At 47.5% G+C, this 21,895-nt stretch overlaps 1 protein-coding gene and 1 long non-coding RNA gene across 6 annotated transcripts in view; one reads left to right on the top strand and one right to left on the bottom strand.

Moving 5' to 3' along the window:
- Positions 1-21,895, bottom strand: part of F2RL1 (F2R like trypsin receptor 1) — a 75,976-nt gene that overhangs the window by 10,003 nt on the left and 44,078 nt on the right. For 4 of the 5 annotated variants that reach the window (XM_073993649.1, XM_073993651.1, XM_073993650.1 and 1 more), the window contains one exon: positions 19,669-20,197. Coding sequence is in view for 1 of the 5 variants with exons in the window: in XM_005557204.5 (XP_005557261.2) it covers positions 6,032-6,113 (82 nt within the window). In the remaining 4 variants the exon portion in view is untranslated. Of the gene's footprint in view, positions 1-6,031; positions 6,264-19,668; positions 20,198-21,895 lie in introns of those variants that run through there. The other variant, XM_005557204.5, reaches the window with a different exon arrangement.
- On the top strand, positions 5,093-18,441 carry LOC135971314 (uncharacterized). Its single transcript, XR_010587415.2, has 2 exons — positions 5,093-8,184; positions 17,482-18,441. It is a non-coding gene; the product is annotated as an uncharacterized lncRNA (long non-coding RNA).

Below are 21,895 nucleotides of genomic sequence, written 5' to 3'. Positions count from 1 at the left end.
CAGGAGTTTGAGATCAGCCTGGCCAACGTGGTGAAACCCCATCTCTACTAAAAATACAAAAATTAGCTGGGTGTGGTGGCGGGCACCTGTAATCCCAGCTACTTGGGAGGCTGAAGCAGGAGAATGGCTTGAACCTGGGAGGTGGAGGTTGCTGTGAGCTGAGATCACACCACTGCACTCCAACCTGGGTGACAGAGCAAGACTCCATCTGGGGTTTGGGGGTGGGTGGGAAGAGGGGGAGTAGTTCAGGTCAGGCATAATGGCAACCTAGCCATAGCCTCAGCTACTTGGGAGCTGAGATGGTTACAGTGAGCTATGATCCTGCCACTGCACTCCAGCCTGGGTGACAGCCAGAACCAGTCTCTTTTAAAAAAAAAAAAAAGCGGGGTTGGCCGGGCGCGGTGGCTCAAGCCTGTAATCCCAGCACTTTGGGAGGCCAAGGCGGGTGGATCACGAGGTCAGGATATCGAGACTATCCTGGCTAACATGGTGAAACCCCGTCTCTACTAAAAATACAAAAAACTAGCCGGGCGTGGTGGCGGGCGCCTGTAGTCTCAGCTACTTGGGAGGCTGAGGCGGGAGAATGGCGTGAACCCGGGAGGCGGAGCTTGCAGTGAGCCGAGATCACGCCACTGCACTCCAGCCTGGGAGACACAGCGAGACTCCGTCTCAAAAAAAAAAAAAAAAAAAAGCGGGGTTGCAGGGGTCGAGGGGGCAGTAGTGCGGTGGGGAGGACTAGTTCAATTACCCCTCCTACAAAAGTTTGTACAGGGCCGGGCGCAGTGGCTCAGGCCTGTAATCCCAACACTTTGGGAGGCTGAGGTGGGTGGATCACAAGGTCAGGAGATTGAGACCATCCTGGCTAACACGGTGAAACGCCGTCTCTACTAAAAATACAAAAAATTAGCTGCAGGATAATGGCGTAAACCCGGGAGGCAGAGCGTGCAGTGAGCCGAGATCGCACCACTGCACTCCAGCCTGGGCAACAGAGCAAGGCACCGTCTCAAAAAAAAAAAAAAAGTTTGTACAAATTTCTATACACTGACTGAATAGATTAGATAAAAAAAGATAAATCGGCCGGGCGCGGTGGCTCAAGCCTGTAATCCCAGCACTTTGGGAGGCCGAGACGGGCGAATCACGAGTTCAGGAGATCGAGACCATCCTGGCTAACACGGTGAAACCCCGTCTCTACTAAAATACAAAAAAAAAATTAGCCGGGCGAGGTGGCGGGCGCCTGTACTCCCAGCTACTCGGGAGGCTGAGGCAGGAGAATGGCGTGAACCCGGGAGGCGGGGCTTGCAGTGAGCTGAGATCCGGCCACTGCACTCCAGCCTGGGCAACAGAGCCAGACTCCGTCTCAAAAAAAAAAAAAAAAAAAAGATAAATCATAGCACAGTACGTACAGTACAGTATGCTCTGTCTATTCCTATAAATCATTTATGCATAGAGAAGTTGAGCTGATGGCCAGGCACCCCTGTAATCTCAGCACTTTGGGAGGCCAAGGTAGGCGGATCACTTGAGGTCAGGAGTTCAAGACCAGCCTGGCCAACATGGCAAAATTCTGGCTTTACTAAAAGTACAAAAATTAGCCGGAGGTGTTGGTGCACATCTGTAATCCCAGCTACTTGAGAGGCTGAGGCAGGAGAATCACTTCAACCTGGGAGGCACAGGTTGCAGTGAGCTGAGATCACACCACTGCACTCCAGCCTGGGCAACAGAGCGAGACTCCATCTCAAAAAAAAAAAACCAACCAACCAACAAACCAGCCAACCAACCAACCAAACAAACAAAACCTGAGAAGTTGTGCTGAAATTGGAGAACAGAAAGTATGAGTTTCACTTTTTTTTTTAGACCCTTCTAATTTACACAATTTTTGGGAAAATCTACATGTAAAACTTTTTTTTTTTTTTTTTGACACAGAGTCTCGCTCTGTTGCCCAGGCTGGAGTGCAGCTGCACCACCTCGGCTCACTGCAAGCTCCACCTCCTGGGTTCACGCCATTCTCCTGCCTCAGCCTCCGAGTAGTTTGGACTACAAGCGCCCGCCACCACGCCTGGCTAATTTTTTGTATTTTTTGTAGAGACTGGGTTTCACCGTGTTAGCCAGGATGGTCTCGATCTCCTGACCTCGTGATCTGCCCACCTCGACTTCCAAAGTGCTAGGATTACAGGCGTGAGCCACTGCGCCCAGTCTAAAATTTTTAATTTAATTTTTACTTTAAGTATACTCCTCTTGTGGCCCAACCTCCCCATCAAACCAAGTGTAAAACAAGTACTTTATTTGCATTAACTCTCTTCCTTTCACCCTGTTCTCTATGATCCCCTCACCCCAAATGTTCTTTTCTGCTCCCAATCTTTGGGAGCACAGACTGAAAAAACAAAGGTTTCAATTGTGGGGTGCCCCTCCCTAAACTTTTAGTACATTTTCACAAGTGTTCTTTCAGAATGAACTGTTTTCCCCAACACTTGCCAAGCTAATGAAACCATAAGAATGTCAAATACAGATTTACTAAAACATCATCTATCAAGGTTACTTAGTAACTACAAGGCAAGCAAAAGGATCAAATTTAAAGTCCTATCTTCCAGTTCATTGCAGTGTTCTGTCATTTTACAAAACTTTGGCCAGGGACGGTGGCTCATGCCTATAATCCCAGCACTTTGGGAGGCTGAGGCAGGTGGATCACTTGAGGACAGGAGTTCCAGACCAGCCTGGCCAACATGGCAAAACCCCATTTATACCAAAAATGCAAAATTAGTTGGGTGTGGTGGTGTGCGCCTGTAGTCCCAGGTACTCTGGAGGCTGAGGCATGAGAATCACTTGAACCTGGTAGGTAGAGGTTGCAGTGAGCCAAGATTGTGCCACTGCACTACAGCTTGGGTGACAGAGCGAGATTCCATCTCAGGGGAAAGAAAAAAAAGAAAAACTGGAAATACCACATGTCTATCAACAGAGGACTAATTTTTAAAATTGATACATCCTTCTATAACATTTTGGAGTCGTTAAAAATGTTTTGTATGTATTGACATGATACTGATCTGCTTATATAATCCCATACTTGCACAAACATATTTTCTGTATTTGTGAATACATATTTTGTGCATGGATGTAATAAAAAGTGGGAAAAGACATAAGCTGAAATGTTACCACTGGCTACTTTGGTACTGAATTTCAGGGTGATTTAATTAAATTTTTCCTTTTTTTGTTTTGGCTCATTTTTCCCTAGTGATCACATATTGTTTTTATAATTTAAAAAACAATTATAGCTAGGGCTATAGTAATCCCAGCACTTCGGGAGGCTGAAGGCGGGTAGATCACCTGAGGTCAGGAGTTTGAGATCAGACTGACCAATATAGTGAAACCCTACCTCTACTAAAAATACAAAACTTAGCCGGGCATGGTGGCGGGTGCCTGTAGCCCCAGCTACTCAGGAGGCTGAGACAGGAGAATTGCTTGAACCCGGGAGGCGGAGGTTGCAGTGAGCTGAAATCATGCCACTGCACTCCAGCCTGGGTGACAGAGAGAGACTCCCTCTAAAAAAAAAATTACCTGGGGGTGGCAGTGCATGCCTGTAGTCCCAGCTACTTGGGAGGCTGAGGCAGGAGATTTCCTTGAGCCAGGGAGAGATGGAGGTTGCAATGAGCCAAAATCGCACCACTGCACTCCAGCCTGGGCAACAGAATGAGACTCAAAAAACAAAACAACAACAACAAAAAAAACACCAAACCAATTATAAAGAAAACAGAAGTTCCAGTCTCAAAAAGATAAATGGAATGACCTAGGCCTGTAAAATGGTGGGAAAAAATAAGTAAGTGGCAGAGAGAAGCTGACTGAAATGAACACCACATGGACCAGCCAGGGTACTCTGGGCAAGACTCCTCACTTCATTCATCTGCTATTTACTGAGGTCCCATAGGTGATGAGACTATGCTAGACATGATGGAAAGGATGGTAGGGTCCCCTGCCTCCAGGAGTTAACGATGCAGTGAGGACATGTATTAAACATATTTACCCAAATAATTACCAATTACTATTGTGAGGGGAAAGAGGGGCCGCGACTTCCAAGTGTTTTCCTTGCCTTGCCTCCTCCCCTATTCAGTGTCCCTCACCTGTACCCTGAGAAGGCTGTGATCTAGGCTGAGTTCCTTTCTATGAGGCAGTCTTTCGGAGTGAGGCTTTGGGAAGAAAATCAAACCCCAAATCGGCCTTGCAGCCACCTGAGGGGCATGCAGAAGGACTGGTTAAAAGGCAGTGAGCAAAGATCTACCCTGAGGGCAGAAAAGCTTTGCTGACACGGTATTTACTAAAATCAGTTTAGTTTTAAGGTGGGAGGAAAGCTCCATCTGCCTAAATCAATTCTCAGTGTTACTTCGCGAACCCTTTGGGAAAGTTACCCTGCAAGGGAATAAAAGTATGGTGGGGGGAGGATGAGGAACAAGGTGCAATATTAAGTGGCTCTAGTTAACAAGTAACCTGATTTTTCCTTGTTGTCAAATCAAGTTCGCCTTATACTCCAGGGATCTCCCAATCCCCTATCAAGAGGGGTAAACAAGAACAAGCCAAATAATCGGGGCATGCTTCCTAGGGGGACCTCTGAATCATAAAGATGTTGAATCATTTATACCAACACGTATTTTTTTAAAGTTTGCACATACTAACCTTTGCTCCTGAATTTTAAGTTCCCAACTTTAAAGGACATAGAGGAGAGGTGTTTATTACAGTTTTCAATACTTCCTGGAACTAAATGCCTTTATTCTGATGCTGATTAATAAAAAATATATCAGCAGTGCACAGTTTTCAAGCTTACACAACACCCTTTTCCCTAAGTGAAGAGGGAAAAGAATCACATTCTTCCATCTAATTCCAACCCACTGCGACTTGCTCTTTTACCTCCTCTTTATGAAGAGGTGGATAAAAGTGAGAAATGCCTTTTACAGCAAGTCTGAACATCTGAGGGAAATTAAAACCTCCCTTTGCTACCCAGGCTGCCCCAAACAGCGGGGCCTCGGTTAGGATCACAGTGGCGCGACCGCAAGTCAAACATCCCCCACAGCTACAGCGAGGCCTGCTGGGCCCGGAAGAACACATTCCGAGCAGTACAAGTTCGAGCAAACCCGGAGCAGCACACCCAAGGAACGCGGCGGCCGGGCGCAAGTGCTGCTCTGTTCCCAGGGCGGCCAGCCTCCGGCCTGCAGACCTGGGTGGCAGCCAGTGGTCGCTCCGGGTGGCACACTAGGCAAGTCCCGGAACCCAAGGCCCAGAGAGTCAACTGGTCAAATATAAGGCAGCGTCCAAAAAGTTCCGCTCGTAAATCCTCGTGACGCCCAACGGGCCTGAGCGCTCATTACCACCAGAACCCAGCAGAGTCCAGCCCTGAATTTCATACCCCGGGCCTTCCACCGTGGGTGCCAGGAGCCGCGGGCCCCGGGTGGATCTCGAACGCCAGGGGCAGAACCCGAAGAAAGGCTTCCAGTAGTTGGGGGAGGGGGGCGCAAAAAACAATTTAGAAGGCTCCCGGGCCGCGGGTTCCCACCCACTCCGCCGGTTCCCACCCACTCCGCCCTGCCCTGCGCAATCAGCTCGCTAACTCCACCGGCCCCGCGGGAGCGAGAGGAAACTAAGCGAAAAGCTCTTAACGACTTAGTGTTTATAAAGCAACCAAGCCCGGGGAGGGGACTGGGTCCTCTGGGTACCCTTTAGACACAGCTACTCCTTCCTTCACTCCCTTTCCCCGAACCCACGCTGGCGCCTGGGGGTGCCCAGCATGACAGCCTCTACGGGAAGTAGGGTCTTTGGGGAAGTCTCTGCCTCTGCCGGGCTCTGCCAACTTCAGCTGCTCCCGCATGTCCCACCTGGGTGCCTCCTTGGCGCAGAGACCCCCCATCAAAGCCACCAAGGAGAGGCTAAGGGATTCGTGGAGATGGGTGCCGGCAGCAGAACCCCTTTCGCGCACCTGCCCGGATCACCGTCTGCCCAGCGTGCCCAGGACCCCAGCTCCTCAGCGATAAGAGCCCTCCTTGGCCACGTTTCTCACCTTGGATGATGCCATTGCAGGAGACAGAGGCTGCCAGCAGGATGGCGGCCCCCAGCAGCCACGCCGCGCTGGGGCGCCACATCCTCCCCGAAGCCCCGACGCCGGGCGCGCTGGGAATCCGCCGCCACCGATTCGAAACTCAGAGCTCCACTGGACGCACCGAGAGAAAGTCAGCCTCTCGTCTGTCCCTAATCGCAGCCTCTGCGCTCCTCCCCAGGGCGGGTTAGGTTTCAGGGAAACCCCAGGCGCCGCTGGACTCACCTGCGGGAGGCCACGCCCCGGGACCGGAACGAGGGCCCTGGCCCCGCCCCCGGTCACCTGCCTTGCGCGGCTGCTCCCCCGGGTCCCCGGACGCGCGCCAGGTCTTCTAGACTGCTGGAGCCGCCTGCGGGCGGGGTTGAGCGCATGAGGTGTCCGCTTTGGAATGCAAATAGCAGGAGCGCTGGGACCTCGGGTTAATCCCGGCCTGGGTTATGCCGCGAACTACCTTTAACCTTTACTTACTCCTAGAGAACCGGGTCGTCCGTTTCCCTCACTTTTCCTGACTATGGGAAAGCCACGATCCGAACTCACTGCAATTGTGGTTGGTAACTGATACAGAGAGGGCTTCCCGGTGCGGTGGACACTGCAGGAGGAGGGATGCGTTTTTTGTTGTAGAGGCAGCTGCAGCTGCGGACACCACGAAAGCGGTGGGGAGCACAAGGGGCGGGGCGGGAAAGAAGACATGGAATGGCTCCTTTCAGCGCCAAGTGCCAAAGCTTTAGAGAATTATCTTGTTTAATCCCTATAACAACCAGCGCGATAAGTATGATTATTCTTCCCATTTTACGGACGAGGAAATTGAGCTTAGAAAGACTAGATAAATTGGTTAGAGTTACACGGTTTATAAACACAGTATATAAATGTTTATCACATTTCAACTCTAGTCTAAGACTGCCACTGTCTTCTATTCATTGCTGCACTATAAATGCGTCCATCAGGGCTCCTCTGTATTGGGATCCCATAGGCTAAATAAATACATGAGCAGATAGAAGGGGTGGGAGAGGAGAAGTGTGGGGTTGGGGATAAGTGCATGAGTGCTTGAGGGTTTGCATCATATTGGTAATGTCTTACTTTTTTTTTTTTTCTTCGAGTCGGAATCTCGTTCTGTTTCCCAGGCTGGAGTGCAGTGGCGCCATCTCGGCTCACTGCAACCTCCGCCTCCTGAGTTCAAGCAATTCTTTAGCCTCCCAAGCAGCTGGGGTTACAGGCGTGCACCACCACATCTGGCTAATTTTTGTATTTTTAGTAGAGACGGGTTTCACCATGTTGGTCAGGCTAGTCTCGAACTCCTGATCTTGTGATCCGCCCACTTGCACCTCCCAAAGTGCTGAGATTACAGGCATGAGCCACCGCACCCAGCATGCCTTACTTTTTATTTGCTTTTTAGAAGATCTATTAAAACAAAGTCTACTGTTACCAATTTAAACCATTGGTATCGGAAGAGCACAGAAGGGAGACATAGGTGTTTTCAAATATTTGAAGGATTCGCTTGTAGAAGAGGATTTGGATGTGTTTTGAGTAGCCCCAGAGAGCAAAAATAGGTGGAAGCCACAGTGGGGTTTAATTTCAGCTCAATGTATAAAGAAATTTTCTCTCTTTTTTATGTTAATTTATATTAGAAAATAGAAATGGGGTCTCCCTATCTTGTCCAGTCTGGTCTGGAACTCCTGGCTTCATGTGATCCTCCCCACTGAGCCTCCCAAAGTGCTGGGATTACAGGAATGAGCCATCACACCCGGACAGGCTTCTCCCCTTGTTCATATCTGTGTGATCCCAAGTTTACTTATCTTTTCTAAACTTTAAGTTACTATATATATACACACACACACACGTGTGTGTTTTAAAGGTGTTTGAGGATAAAATAATGACCAGTGACTGGGTTGGATACATGGTAGAAGCTCAATAAATATATTTTATTTCCTTTCTCTGAGGAGTCTTCATACTCCACCTGCACCCCAGCTCTCACTTCAGCCCATGCCCACTTTTCCTCCCAGGAAAAGCTGACTTCTAGAAGCAGAACAGGAACCTTTGACATCCTGAACAGCGGACAGTTCTCCTGATACGGATCAGGCCATTCCTGAAAGTCCCTCCCCAGGGGAGATAACTGATTGGTAAGATGTCCCTTCAAACTATTCAAGCATCCATTTCCTCACCTGTAGCTTATTAGTATTACATCTATCATCTGGGAATGATACTAGTACCTCTCTCGTAGGGTGGTTGTGAGGATTCACTTTGCTAAATGTCCATAAAGCACTTCTTAGCACAGTTTCTGGTATATAGTAAGCACCTAAGAAATGGGAAGTGCTATAGAATGACTGCCTTTAAGGTGGAATCTTCCTCTTTCAAAGAACAATACATCAGGGTTCAGGTGGGTTTTTTTATCTTTGTTTTTTTTTTTTTTTTTTTTGAGACGGAGTCTCGCTCTGTCGCCCAGGCTGCAGTGCAGTGGCCAGATCTCAGCTCACTGCAAGCTCCGCCTCCCGGATTCAAGCCATTCTCCTGCCTCAGCCTCTCGAGGAGTAGCTGGGACTACAGGCGCCCGCCACCTCGCCCGGCTAGTTTTTTGTATTTTTTTTAGTAGAGACGGGGGTGTCACCGTGTTAGCCAGGATGGTCTCGATCTCCTGACCTCGTGATCCACCCGTCTCGGCCTCCCAAAGTGCTGGGATTACAGGCTTGAACCACCACGCCCGGCCGGTTCAGCTGCTTTCGATTGAAATTTTCACTGTAGGCCGGGCACGGTGGCTCCTGCCTGTAATCCCAGCACTTTGGGAGGCCGAGGCGGGTGGATCACAAGGTCAGGAGATTGAGACCATCCTGGCTAACACGGTGAAACCCCGTCTCTACTAAACAAAACACAAAAAATTAGCCGGGCGTGGTGGCGGGCGCCTGTAGTCCCAACTACTCTGGAGGCTGAGGCAGGAGAATGGCTTGAACACAGGTGGAGCTTGCAGTGAGCCAAGATCGCGCCACTACACTCCAGCCTGGGCGACAGAGCGAGACTTCGTCTCAACAGAAAAAAAAAAGAAAAAGAAAAAAAAAAAAGAAAATTTCACTGTATTTTATGGGAATGTGCCTTGACTCACCACAGTTTCCAAGAAAAGACATTATTGAACGATGCTATTAGTTAATTATCTCAAAAATGTGGTTTCTTCCCACAGCCTGACTAAATGAACTACCTCACTTGAGTCAGTTTGCAGGTGTTTTTCTGTAATTTGGGGAGCATAGTGTTTGTTTTTCAGGGGTTGATGACTCCTTTGCCCTGAAGGGATTGGAGTATTGTGTGGCTGTGTGGAACAGTATAGAGAATTGACCACAGGCAACTCCAGACTGCCTGGCTTCCAGAGATTAGGAACTATGCAATCTTCCGCCACCTACGATTCCAAAGAGGAGTTTAGACACTGAGGGAAAAGGTATTTCATTCAAATAATTCATCGAACTCTTCCTGGAGAAACAAAGTCCCCAAGTTATTTGGTCCTGATCAAATATAGTTGGAGAAAGTTACACTCATTTATTCACTGATTCATTGAGCACTCACTCTGGACAAGTTTAGCAATGACCTCCACGTGGTAAGTCCTGTGGTCCTCTCTCATTCCTTTCTCAGTTACTCAGCCTAGCTGTAGAATTGGACACAATTGATTTCTCCCTCTTTCTGGAATGCTCTATTCACTTGGCCTCCAGGCCCGCTCTTCTCTTGATTCTCCATCTGCCCCATTAGCAACTCAGAAGTGGATTCTTCGCTAGTTCCCACCTACCCTCCTGACCACTATATTCTGGAGTGAGTGCCCTAGCTTAGTCTTTGGACTTCTTTCCTTTTTTTTTTTTTTTTTGGAGACAGGATTTTACTCTGCTGCCCAGGACTGGAGTGCAATGGCATGATCATGGCTCACTGCAGCCTCAACCTCCCGGGCTTAAGCAATCCTCTCACCTCAGGCCCTGAGTAGCTGGGACTATAGGCACACACCACCAGGCCTGGCTAATATTTTCTTATTTCTTGTAGAGACAGGGTCTCACTATGTTGCCCAGGCTGGTCTTGAACACTTGGGCTCAAGCAATCCTCCCACCTTGGCTTCCCAAAGTGTTGGAATTACAGGCATGAGCCACTGCGCCCAGCAGACTTCTTTTCTTCTCAATGTATACACTTATTCCTTTGGTGACCTCATTCAGTCCCATGGTTTTAAATATCATCTATATGGTGACAGCTTCCAAATTTCTATTTCTACTCCTGATTTCCCCAGTCCAGACATATAGCATATTCATCTAGCTATTCAAAATCCCCCCTTGGATGTTTCTACAGGCATATCAAACATAAGTCCAAAACCAAATTCCTGATTCATTCCACCTCCACCACCCTTTTCACAGTCTTCCCCCTCTCCTTAAATTACAACTCCATCCTTCCAATTGCTCAAATCAAGTGTTGGAGTCAGGCTGGGTACAGTGGCTCATGCCTATAATCCCAGACATGTGGGAGGCCAAGGCAGAAGGATTGCTTGAGCCTAGGAGTTTGAGACCAGCCTGAGCAATATATTGAGACCCTATTTTTACAGAAAATTACCCAGGGGTGGTTGTATGCACCTGTACTCCGAGCTATGCAGGTGGCTGGGCAGAGGGATCACTTAAGCCCAGGACTTCCAGGCTGCAGTGAGCCATGAGTGTGCCACTGCACTCCAGCCTGAACAACCAAGTGAGACCCTGTCTCTAAAAAATTAAAATTATTTGGCCAGGCACACTGGCTCACACCTGTAATCCCAGCACTTTGGGAAGCCAAGGCAGGCAGATCACTTGAGGTCAGGAGTTCAAGACCAGTCTGGCCAACATGGTGAAACCCCATCTCTACCAAAAATTAGCCGGATTTGGTGGCACAGGCCTGTAATCCCAGCTACTCGGGAGGCTGAGGCAGGAGAATCGCTTGAGTCCTGGAGGTGGAGGTTGCAGTGAGCAGAGATTGTGCCACTGCACTCCTGCCTGGGCAACAGAGCAAGACTTGGTCTCAAAAAAAAAGTTAAAATTATAAAATGAAAATTAGGCTGAGCGCGGTGGCTCACGCCTATAATCCCAGCACTTTGGGAGGCTGAGGCGGGTGGATCACCTGAGGTCAGGAGTTCGAGACCAGCTTGACCAACATGGTGAAACCCTGTCTCTACTAAAACTACAAAATTAGCTGGGCTTGGTGGTGCATGCCTATAATCCTAGCTACTTCGAAGGTTGAGGCGGGAGAATCGCTTGAACCTGAGAGGCGGAGATTGCGGTGAGCCGAGATGGCACCATTACACTCCAGCCTGGGCAACAAGAGCAAAAGTCTATCTCAAAAACAAAAAAGGAAAAGAAAAAAAAAAAAACTGAAGTGTTTCCCACTTCCCTCTGAGTAAAAACCAAAATCTATCAAAGGTTTACACATCCTGTTCCCTCTTCCCCATCCACACACACCACATTCTTGATGTTATCGCCTGTGATTCATATTATCATCCTACTCCAGCCATGTATGCCCCTGTCATTCCTTTGCACTCGGTATCCTTTGCCTGGAGTGATGTTCCATCAAGCAGCTCTTGACTCATCTCTCTAAAGTATTAGTTTACTTAGAATTATAAACCACTGGAGCTGGAGGGGTCTTTACAAGCCAGAGTAGGCCCTTACTCAGCCAGCATCTCTTAGCTTGTTGGTAGTGAGGCTAAGGCGTCTGGATGGTAGGCAAGGACTCAGTTGGTCACAGTGGTCTCTCTTCTACACGAAGGCCTTCTAGACCCAAAGAAATAATCTCTCATGATAATCATTTCAAGCATTAGTGGTCAACTATTATCTAGTGTTGCGGTCTGTGGGGTTTTCTACTTTTTAGATTTTTTTTTCATTTGATCAAAAATTGGGATTTTTTTTTTTTTTTTTTTTTTTTTTTTTTGAGACAGTCTCACTCTGTCACCCAGGCTGGAGTGCAGTGACACAATCTCGGCCCACTGCAACCTGCACCTCCCGGTTCAAGCGATTCTACTGCCTCAGCTGTCTGCCCAAGTAGCTGGGACTCCAGACATGTGCCACCACACCCTGCTAATTTTTGTATTTTTGGAAAAGATGGGGTTTCACCATGTTGAACAGTCCTGACCTCATGATCTGCCCGCCTCGGCCTGCCAAAGTGCTGGAATTACAGGCAGGAGCCACCACGCCCAGCTGAGAAATATTTTTAAGGAAAAGAGTTATGAAGACTTTCAAACTGGGGCTGAAGTTGTGGCTGGGTGATGTGTCACTGGGACATGTGCAGACAGAGAGTTAGTCATGACATCATGGGAAATGCAGCCACAATAGTAATCCTACCTTCTGAAAAATGATACTGCTCTAGGGTGCAGAACTGGCACCTCGCCCCTCATGAAGAGTCAGGCGACAGCACATGTGCCAGCGATTACTTAATGAAGTAAGTACATGATGGGCTGAGGTGTGGAGAGTAGTCATTATGCCACATGCTAATTAAAGAGATGGGAAAGGTCGATCTGCAGGAGCTGAGATGCCCACATAAGTAGCTCTAGTGGTAGGACTGCATCCTCCTACTCTCCCATTTTCTTCTTTCCATTTCTTCCACCTACAACTGAGACAGCCAGGTGGGAGGGTGTCCCTGGAGAAACTCCAACCAACCTGCCCACTGAGGTGAAGCCTCGGGAAATTTGCAGCAGGGAGGAGCCTGGCCCCTCCTCTTCCTGTGTGGAACCTGGGATTCAAAGGGCCAGGCGGGAAGTGCTGTAGCAGGGACTCTGGCCTTGCAAGAATCACTGTTTCTCCCTTTCCTTTCTTTTCACCCAATAAAACCCTGTCTTACGACCATTCAGATTGTCTGAGCGCCCGAATTTTCGTGGCCTTGGAACAAAGAACCTGTCTTTAGCTGAACTAAAGAAAAGTCCTGAGCCGGGCACGGTGGCTCAAGCCTGTAATCCCAGCACTTTGGGAGGCCGAGACGGGCGGATCATGAGGTCAGGAGATCGAGACCATCCTGGCTAAAACGGTAAAACCCCATCTCTACTAAAAAATACAAAAAACTAGCCGGGTGAGGTGGCGGGCGCCTGTAGTCCCAGCTAATCGGGAGGCTGAGGCAGGAGAATGGCCTGAACCCGAGAGGCGGAGCTTGCAGTGAGCTGAGATCTGGCCACTGCACTCCAGCCTGGGCAACAGAGCAAGACTCCGTCTCAAAAACAAAAAAAAGAAAAGAAAAGTCCTGGCCGGGCGTGGTGGCTCACACCTGTAATCCCAGCACTTTGGGAGGCTGGGGTGGGCGGATCACGAGGTCAGGAGATCGAGACCATCCTGGCTAACACAGTGAAACCTTGTCTCTACTAAAAATACAAAAATTTAGCCGGGCGTGGTGGTGGGCGCCTGTAGTCCCAGCTACTCGGGAGGCTGAGGCAGGAGAATGGCCTGAACCCAGGAGGCAGAGCTTGCAATGAGCCGAGATTGTGCCACTGCACTGCAGCCTGGGCGACACAGCAAGACTCCGTCTCAAAAAAAAAAAAAAAAGAAGAAGAAAAGTCCTGCAACACAACTTCTACCTGATTGATTCCTTTTCTTGTCATCATAGAAAGGTCATCCTTCCAACCACCAACCTCAGTAACATGCAGGTAGAATTAAGAACAAATGGTTTGGCCAGATGCAGTAGCTCACGCCTGTAATCCCAGCACTTTGGGAGGCCAAGGTGGATGGATCACGAGGTCAGGAGTTCAAGGCCAGCCTGACCAATATGATGAAACTCTGTCTTTACTAAAAATACAAAAATTAGCCAGAAGTGGTGGCGTGCACCTGTAATCCCGGCTATTCAGGAGGTTGAGGTGGGAAGATCCCTTGAGCCTGGGAGCTGAAGGCTGTAGTGAGCTGTGATCACACCACTTTACTCCAGCCTGGGCAACAGAGTGAGACTGTATCCCAACATAATAATAAAAAATCAGATTGATATTTGCATACCTCTTTTGTTACTGAGTTTTCCCCACTCAACAACATAGTGAACATTTCCCCAAATGCTTATTCTTCCATAGCACCGTTTTCAATTGCAACAGAATATTTCATCTTCTCAATAGATTTTAATTTAATCTTGTAAAATATTCAGATTATTTCATGTTTTTATTGTCTTGATAACACAGAGATAAACATATTGTGATGCATACATTTGTTTCTGCAGTCTCAGACTACTGTACGGTTTGATAATAATCACTAAGAGCTTTATAAAATAAACATAATTTTTTATGAAGCAAATCCACCTATCCTTTGAAATATTTCTTCCTAGTCTGATTAAGTTATTGCTAAATTAAATGAAGAAGAAATAGTCTGAGACTTAGTATCTATTACAAAATTAAAAATAAAATGAAAATTAAAAAGATAAAATGTGCATAAAAGTTCTTTGGAAACCATAAAAGCACAACACAAATGCAGGTGATTATTATTATTATTATTTTTTATTATTATACTTTATGTTCTATGGTACATGTGCACAACATGCAGGTTTGTTACATATGTATACATGTGCCATGTTGGTGTGCTGCACCCATCAATTCATCATAAGTGATTATTATTATTGCTGTTACTAACCACAGTGAAGATCATAATAGCCAATCTTAAATATACCATATTGTAATTTTTTATTTTTAAGTTTTTTGAGACAGGGTCTTGCTCTGTTGCTCAGGCTGGAGTGCAGTGGTGTGATTTCCGCTCACTGCAACCTCCACCTCCCAGGTTCAAGCAATTCTTGTGCCTCCGCCTCCCAACTAGCTGGGACCACAGGTGTGCATGATCACACCTGGCTAATTCTTTGTATTTTTAGTAGAGACGGTTTCACCATGTTGGCCACGCTGGTCTTGAACTCCTGACCTCAAGTGATCCACCCACCTTGGCCTCCCAAAGTGCCTGGATTACAGGCGTAAGCCACTGTGCCCAGCCAACCATAGAGTATTTAAACAAGTCATCTTGTTTAAAGGTCTTCCCTCTGCAACCTGGCAGGACCCTGTTAGGCCATCATCATAAAACATCAGGGTGAGAGAGACAAAGATCAGAGCCACTTCCTAAAAGCCCAGGATCTTAGAGTTTAACACAGTGACTCCAGGTACGTGAGACAGATGTACCTACAAAAACCAGTCACAGATGTCAAAGGAGGAATTGAGACCAGTGTGTGCTCTCAATTCTGCGTGTGAAAGCTACATGTAGTTAGCATCAAGGACAAGCCTCAGCAAGATTGTGGCAGGGAGGGAAATTAGGGTGAGAACCTGTGACCCAGCAGGGCCAGATCTGTGGATACCACAAAGCGGTTCTGCATCTTGGTACTGTCATGGACGCTGTTTTCCTTCAGACGTCAGAGTTGCCTCATCCCTCCTCCAATTAGAAATGTCTCTTGCCTCTAGAAGGGAGTCGTTTTGATTAGGAGGCAGGGCTTGGGCAGTGTCCGACTGGATTGAATGCTGGCTCTTGTCACTTACGATCCTGGTTAAGCTACTTCATTTCTTTGGGTGCCTGTTTTCTTTTTCTTCTCTTTTTTTTTTTTGTTTTTGTTTTTGTTTTTTGTTTTTGAGACATGGTCTTGCTCTGTCACCCAGGCTGGGGTGCAATGGCATGACCTTGGCTCACTGCAACCTCTGCCTCCTGGGTTCAAGCGATTCTCCTGCCTCGGCCTCCTGAGTAGCCAGGATTACAGGCATCCACCACGACTCCCGGATAATGTTTTTTTTCTTGTTTTTTTTTTTTAGTAGAGATGAGGTTTCAACATATTGCCCAGGCTGGTCTCGAACTCCTGAGCTCAGGCAATCCACCTGCCTCGGCCTCCCAAAGTGCTAGGGTTACAGGCATGAACCACCAGGCCTGGCCCTGTTTTATCTTATAAAATGGGGATATGTTACCTGCCTTACAAGAACATTGTGAATATTCAAAAGGCTAAAGGGCTGTGGGCTCTGCCACTGGGACCCCCTCAAGGGTGCTTAGTACTGATGGGGCTGGTCAGAAGCTGTTGTTTGCCTGGCATCCCTGGGGCACCTGAAGGAAAGACAAAGGCCTGTGAGAAGGGATGGTAACGAGAGGAAGCAAGAGGCAGAGGGGCTTGTAGAACTCAGAGTGTCAGCATTTGATAAGAAAGGTAACTGAGGGCCACACAGGCCAAGAGAGAAGAGTTAAAACAGGTGGGTTCCTGGCAATTTAAGGACAGCTGGTGGGAATGTGGAAGAAGGAGGGTCTGCGAAATCTCTGGGAAGAAGGGTAAGGCAGTAATTCCCAGCTGCTTGGGGCCACAGAAACCAGTTTGGTCCTGCTGTTCAGCTTTTGTAACTGTTCATTAGCATATGAAGGAACTGCCTGCAGAACGCACCCTGGGTCTTTGGAGCTGTGCTGTGTATGCTGGGCCGGGGGTGGGGGCAGGGAATGAAATGGCTCTGACATCAGCCTGATTTCCCGAATCCAGATCCACCACCAATTCTGGACTCAGTAAGAAGGGACTGAATCTCTGATCCTTTCCCAGTTAAAGTCAAAATTGGTTCTATTTACAATACTTCTCAAGTCCTCAGCTGCTTCTATAATTGGTCTAATACAGAGAGCATAATAATTTTGGAAGGAAAAAAATTTTAACAGGTATGGGGAACACTATGAATGGACTAACTCTCACTTAATCTTCACTATACCTTATGAAAGATAGACAATTCATATCTTCTTGTTAGAAATCACATGATTCAGAAGGGGCTTCAGGAAACACATGCCAAACTCTTGACCTTAAAGTGGAAGAATTTCTTGCATGTAACACTAAATGGTTGTGTTATCAGAAGCTTCCCTGAATTTTCAGCATACAAAGAAAAATATTAGGTGCTTATTTCTTTGGGGGGGAAATTCAGGCCAATTTTTGGCTTTAGAGCCTAATGATGGCAGTCATTCAAGTTTCGGTTCTTGAAAAATTGTAGCCAGGCACTGCCTATGAAACTGTCCCACCCACCTCGTCTGAGAGGTAGAAAGAGGTCGTAGAAGAGTCTGGAGGTGAAAGTGCTGAGAGTCTCTGTTGTGTTCTGCCAGCTCTTACAAGCACATTTCAGCCCAGCTATTCTGAAAGGAAACTCACTTTAGAAATGCAAATGACTCACCAAGGAGTGAGGAATTTTAGTGTCTGACAAGTGAAGTGTGTAGCTTTGAAGACTCGGAGACCTCCGTGTTCTCCCAGGAATACCTCCCAGGGTGGTTGTTGAAGCCAAAGGAGATCAGAACTCTAAATGGGCTTGGTAACGTGGAAGGTACTAAGGGAACTTCTATTTTTATTGGAAAAGTGTTGAGTCCTGAATAGCTCGGGGCCCATTGAACTAGCCTATGGAAAACATGAGGTTGTGTAAAGACTGTTTCATTGGCCAGGATTGACAATCTTGGTCTAGAGCTACTCCTATTCTTTTTTTTTTTTTTTTAATTGTTACTTTTTATTTTCAATAGAGTATAGTGGCATGTCACAGTCCACTGCAGCCTCAAAATCCTGGACTCAAGTGAATCCCCTACCTCAACCTTGAGGTATGCACCGCAACGCCCAGCTAATGCTTCTATTCTTAAAATCTGATTTTTCAGTCTCTACCCCCCAGCACTCCCCCGCTCTCTGCCCATATTGAGCAGGTCCTTTCTTGGGAGTGGTCCTGTGCTGGATTGAGTTTAGCCAAGGAGACTGCTGCTGCACAGCTCAAAGAAAACAGAACTGCTCACTCCAACAGGAAAGTCTGGGAGGTCAAAGTAAAAGCATCAAAGACTAAGTTAGCGGTGGATAAGCCAAAAGAGGGAGTTATGAAGAGAAGGATGGGAAGAGAAACCAAGATGCAAGATACTACAGAAGTGAGATGCAAATTGCTTATTACTCAGTGCCCAGCAGGCTCCCCAAACAGTCCTCAAAGCTACAGCTGGCTTGTCAGATGCTAAAATCCCTTCTTCCTTGATGAGTCATATGAGACAAAGTAGCAAACGTAAGAAGTCGAGTTTGCTCATTTCTGCTTGCTTAATTTCACGAAGCCCCTGACTCTGTCTTCTACGCACAGCTCTCTGGAAAGAAGCTTTGAAGACAAAACAAGACACCTCTTGCCTGAGTCACTGTATTCCTTAAAAGATAAATGACTCCAGTGTTTGTCTTTGCCTACACATAAGATAACCTCTGACAAGGTCAGTGATGATGCCTCTGTAATCTATAACCAGTTGTGCTCTTACACTGAAACCTCAAAGTGATTCTGCTTTAATGCAACCTCTGAGCAAGTCTGATGTGACTTTGAACATACTGAACCCTCACTGCCTGTATATGAGCCATGGGCTGAAATCCTTGAGCCAGTAGTCTCACAGAACTGCTCTTGGGCTACCGGCCTTGGTCTATAGCCCTCAGGAAGACTTCTGAATAAAACTATCTTTAAATCTTTAAAAGCTTTTTTTTTTTTTCATTGACAGTCATTTTCATTCTCAAAGGGAGTTTTATATCAGAATAACTGAGTTGGACAGAATAACAAAGGCCACTTAGCCACACTGGCTAAGAGCTGGGACTCCTGGGCAAAACTGCTTGGGTTGGAATCTCAACTCCACTGTTTATGAGCTGTGTGACCTTGGGCAAATTCGCCTCTCTGTGCCTCAGTTTTTCTTGTCTGTAAATCAGGGTTGATATTAATAATACCTAGTTCTTAGGTTGTTTTTTTTCTTCTTCTTCTTCTTTTTTTTTTTTTTTTTGAGACAGAGTATTGCTCTGTCACCCAGGCTGGCGTGCAATGGCGCGATCTTGGTTAACTGCAACCTCCATCCCCCAGGCTCAAGTGATTCTCCTGCCTCAGCCTCCCAAGTAGCAGGGATTACAGGCACACGTCACCACGCCCAGCTAACTTTTGCATTTTTAGTAGAGATAGGGTTTCACCGTGTTACCCAGGCTGGTCTTGAACTCCTGACCTCAGGTAATCCACCCGCCTCAGCCTCCCAAAGTGCTGGGATTACAGGCATGAGCCACTGCATCTAGCAGTTCTTAGATTATTATACAGGAGTTAATATTTGTAGGGTGCTTAAAACAGGGGCTGGCACACAGTTTCATTAAAGTAGGTTTTTAAAACTTACTATTGTGGCCAGGTGCGGTGGCTCACGCCTGTAATCCCAGTACTTTGGGAGGCCGAGGTGGGCAGATCAACTGAGGTCTGGAGTTCGAGACCAGCCTGACCAACAGAGAGAAACCCCATCTCTACTAAGAATACAAAATTAGCCGGTCGTGGTGGCACATGCCTGTAATCCCAGCTACTCGGGAGGCTGAGGCAGGAGAATCGCTTGAATCCGGGAGGTGGAGGTTGCAGTGAGCCAAGATCAGGGCATTGCATTCCAGACTGGGCAATAAGAGCAAAACTCCATCTCAAAAAAAAAAAAAGAGAAAACCTATTATTGTTATTATTTCATTAATGCATCTCCATGACTAGATATAAGCTCTGAGAGCAGAGGCTCCGTCTGGGTTTGCTCAGAATTGTGTATCCCGTGCTTAGCACAGCGTGTGGTAAGTACCCAACTATTTGTCTTATGAACAAATGGACAAAGGGAACCTCTCGAACCATTCCCAGACTCAGACCACAGAAAAGGAGGATGGGAGTTCCGTCCCCACGCATCCAAGAAGTAAAAAGGTCACACCTGTTAATAGTCAACAGTGCTGGAGCAGTAACCCCACCAGCAATGCCGTGACACTGTTCCCATTCTCAGACCCTTGGACTTCTCCTTGTCGTCACCACACAGGATGTGTTCACCACACAGGGGCCCAGCTCTTATTGACTTGGCGGAAGGCTTGGCCTCTGAGTCAGGAGTTTCTGTCCAGTTTCAGGTGTGGGCCAAGTATCGCCTTGTCCTTGGTCTTCCACACTCTTGTGAGAGCTGGTGGGCAGAGGGCCGGCCTCCCCTCTCTGGCCTCGCCGGACACCTGGGTCCCATCTGCAGAGGCTTGGGCTGAATGTATGTGTAACAAAGAGAGCGGCCCAGCCCAAAGTTTGTTACTATTATAAAGATGTCGGCTTCTCTTCCCAACTGTCAAAGTGAACAGCATCTGCAGGGCCCCGCTTTGCCCTCTGCAACAGAGGGATCTAGTTGGAGCCAAAGTAACAACGTTCCACAGTTCAATGTATCCAAGTCACCTTTGACAAAAAGTCTTCTGCACTGTATGTAGCACCTAGAAGAAATAAATACCAACACTTAGACATTCCTTTTTTTTTTTTTTTTTTTTTTGAGACAGAGTCTCACTCTGTCGCCCAGACTGGAGTGCAGTGGTGCACTCTCGGCTCACTGCAACCTCTGCCTCCCGGCTTTACGCCATTCTCCTGCCTCAGCCTCTGGAGTAGCTGGGACCACAGGCGCCGCCACCACGCCTGGCTAATTTTGTGTATTTTTAGTAGAGACGGGGTTTCTGTTAGCCAGGATGGTCGTGATCTCCTGACCTCGTGATACACCCGCCTCGGCCTCCCAAAGTGCTGGGATTACAGGTGTGAGCCACTGTACCCAGCCTGACATTCCATTGATTTTAAGATTTACTCCAGTTTCACCATGTTGATGTTAAAATATGAAAAAGATGCATCTTAAAGTTGATGAAAACAGCAGCATGACAACACACAGACAAAGCAGGACGGAATGGGAAGCGGTCAGAAGAGAATGTCCATATGTTCCCCCAACAGAGGTGCCCACGATGTACCCTGCCCTCCCTCTTTTGACAGTGAGTGAACTGCCGGTGCACCCATCTAGCCCACCTCATGCTACATATGCACCCACTTCCACCCACTCCCAATGACGTCAGGACATCACTGTAGCAAGCCCCACTCGTCTCCTCTGCATGGTCATTTTCTCCCTCTACTGGTTTTCCATTTTCTCTTGCCTAAAACTATGAAATAATGCCTTCCTTCTTGATCCCTCTCCAATCCCATTTCTTTTTTCTTTTTTTTTAAAGACAGGGTCTCACTCTGTCGCCCAGGGTGGAGTGCAGTGGCGTGATCACAACTCATTGCAGTCTTGATTTCTTGGACTCAAGGAATCCTCCTACTTCAGCCTCTGGAGTAGCTAGGACTACAGACATGTGCCACCATGCCCAGCTAATTTTTATTTTATTTTTTATTAATTAAAAAAAATTTTTTTAAATAGAGACAGGGTCTCACTATGTTACCCAGGCTGGTCTCAAACTCCTAGGCTCAAGCTATCCTCCTGCGTTGGCCTCCCAAAGAACTGAGATACAGGTGTGAGCCGCTGCACCCAGTCTAATTTTTAATCTTTTGTAGAGATTGGAGGTCTCACTATGTTGCCTAGGCTGGTCTCAAACTCCTGGGCTGAAGTAATCCTCCTGCCTTAGCCTTCTAAAGTGCTGAGATTACAGGCATGAGCCACCACACCCAGCCCCAGTTCAATTTTTTTTTTTGAGACAGAGTCTTGCTCTGTCACCCAGGCTAGAGTGCAGTGGCGTGATCCCAGCTCACAGCAACCTCCGCCTCCTGATTCAAGCGATTCTCCTGCCTCAGCCTCCCAGGTAGCTGGGATTACAGGTGTGCACCACCACACCCAACTAATTTTTGTATTTTCAGGAGAGACAGGGTTTCACCATGCTGGCCAGGCTGGTCTCGAACTCCTGACCTCAAGTGATTTACCTGCCTCGGCCTCCCAAAGTGCTGGGATTACAGGCATGAGCCACTACGCCCAGCCTTCAATTCCACTTCTTGACTGCACTTTTTTGTGTGTGTGTGAGACAGTCTCACTGTGTCGCCCAGGCTGGAGTGCAGTGGCGCAATCTTGGCTCACTGCAAACTCTGCCTCCTGGGTTCAAGCGATTCTCCTGCCTCAGCCTCCTGAGTAGCTGGGATTACCGGTGAACGCCATCACGCCTGGCTAA

The sequence above is a fragment of the Macaca fascicularis genome, chromosome 6 (assembly GCF_037993035.2).
Source record: "Macaca fascicularis isolate 582-1 chromosome 6, T2T-MFA8v1.1".
NCBI classification, from domain to species: Eukaryota; Metazoa; Chordata; class Mammalia; order Primates; family Cercopithecidae; genus Macaca; species Macaca fascicularis.
This window is presented reverse-complemented; position numbering and strand designations above follow the sequence as displayed.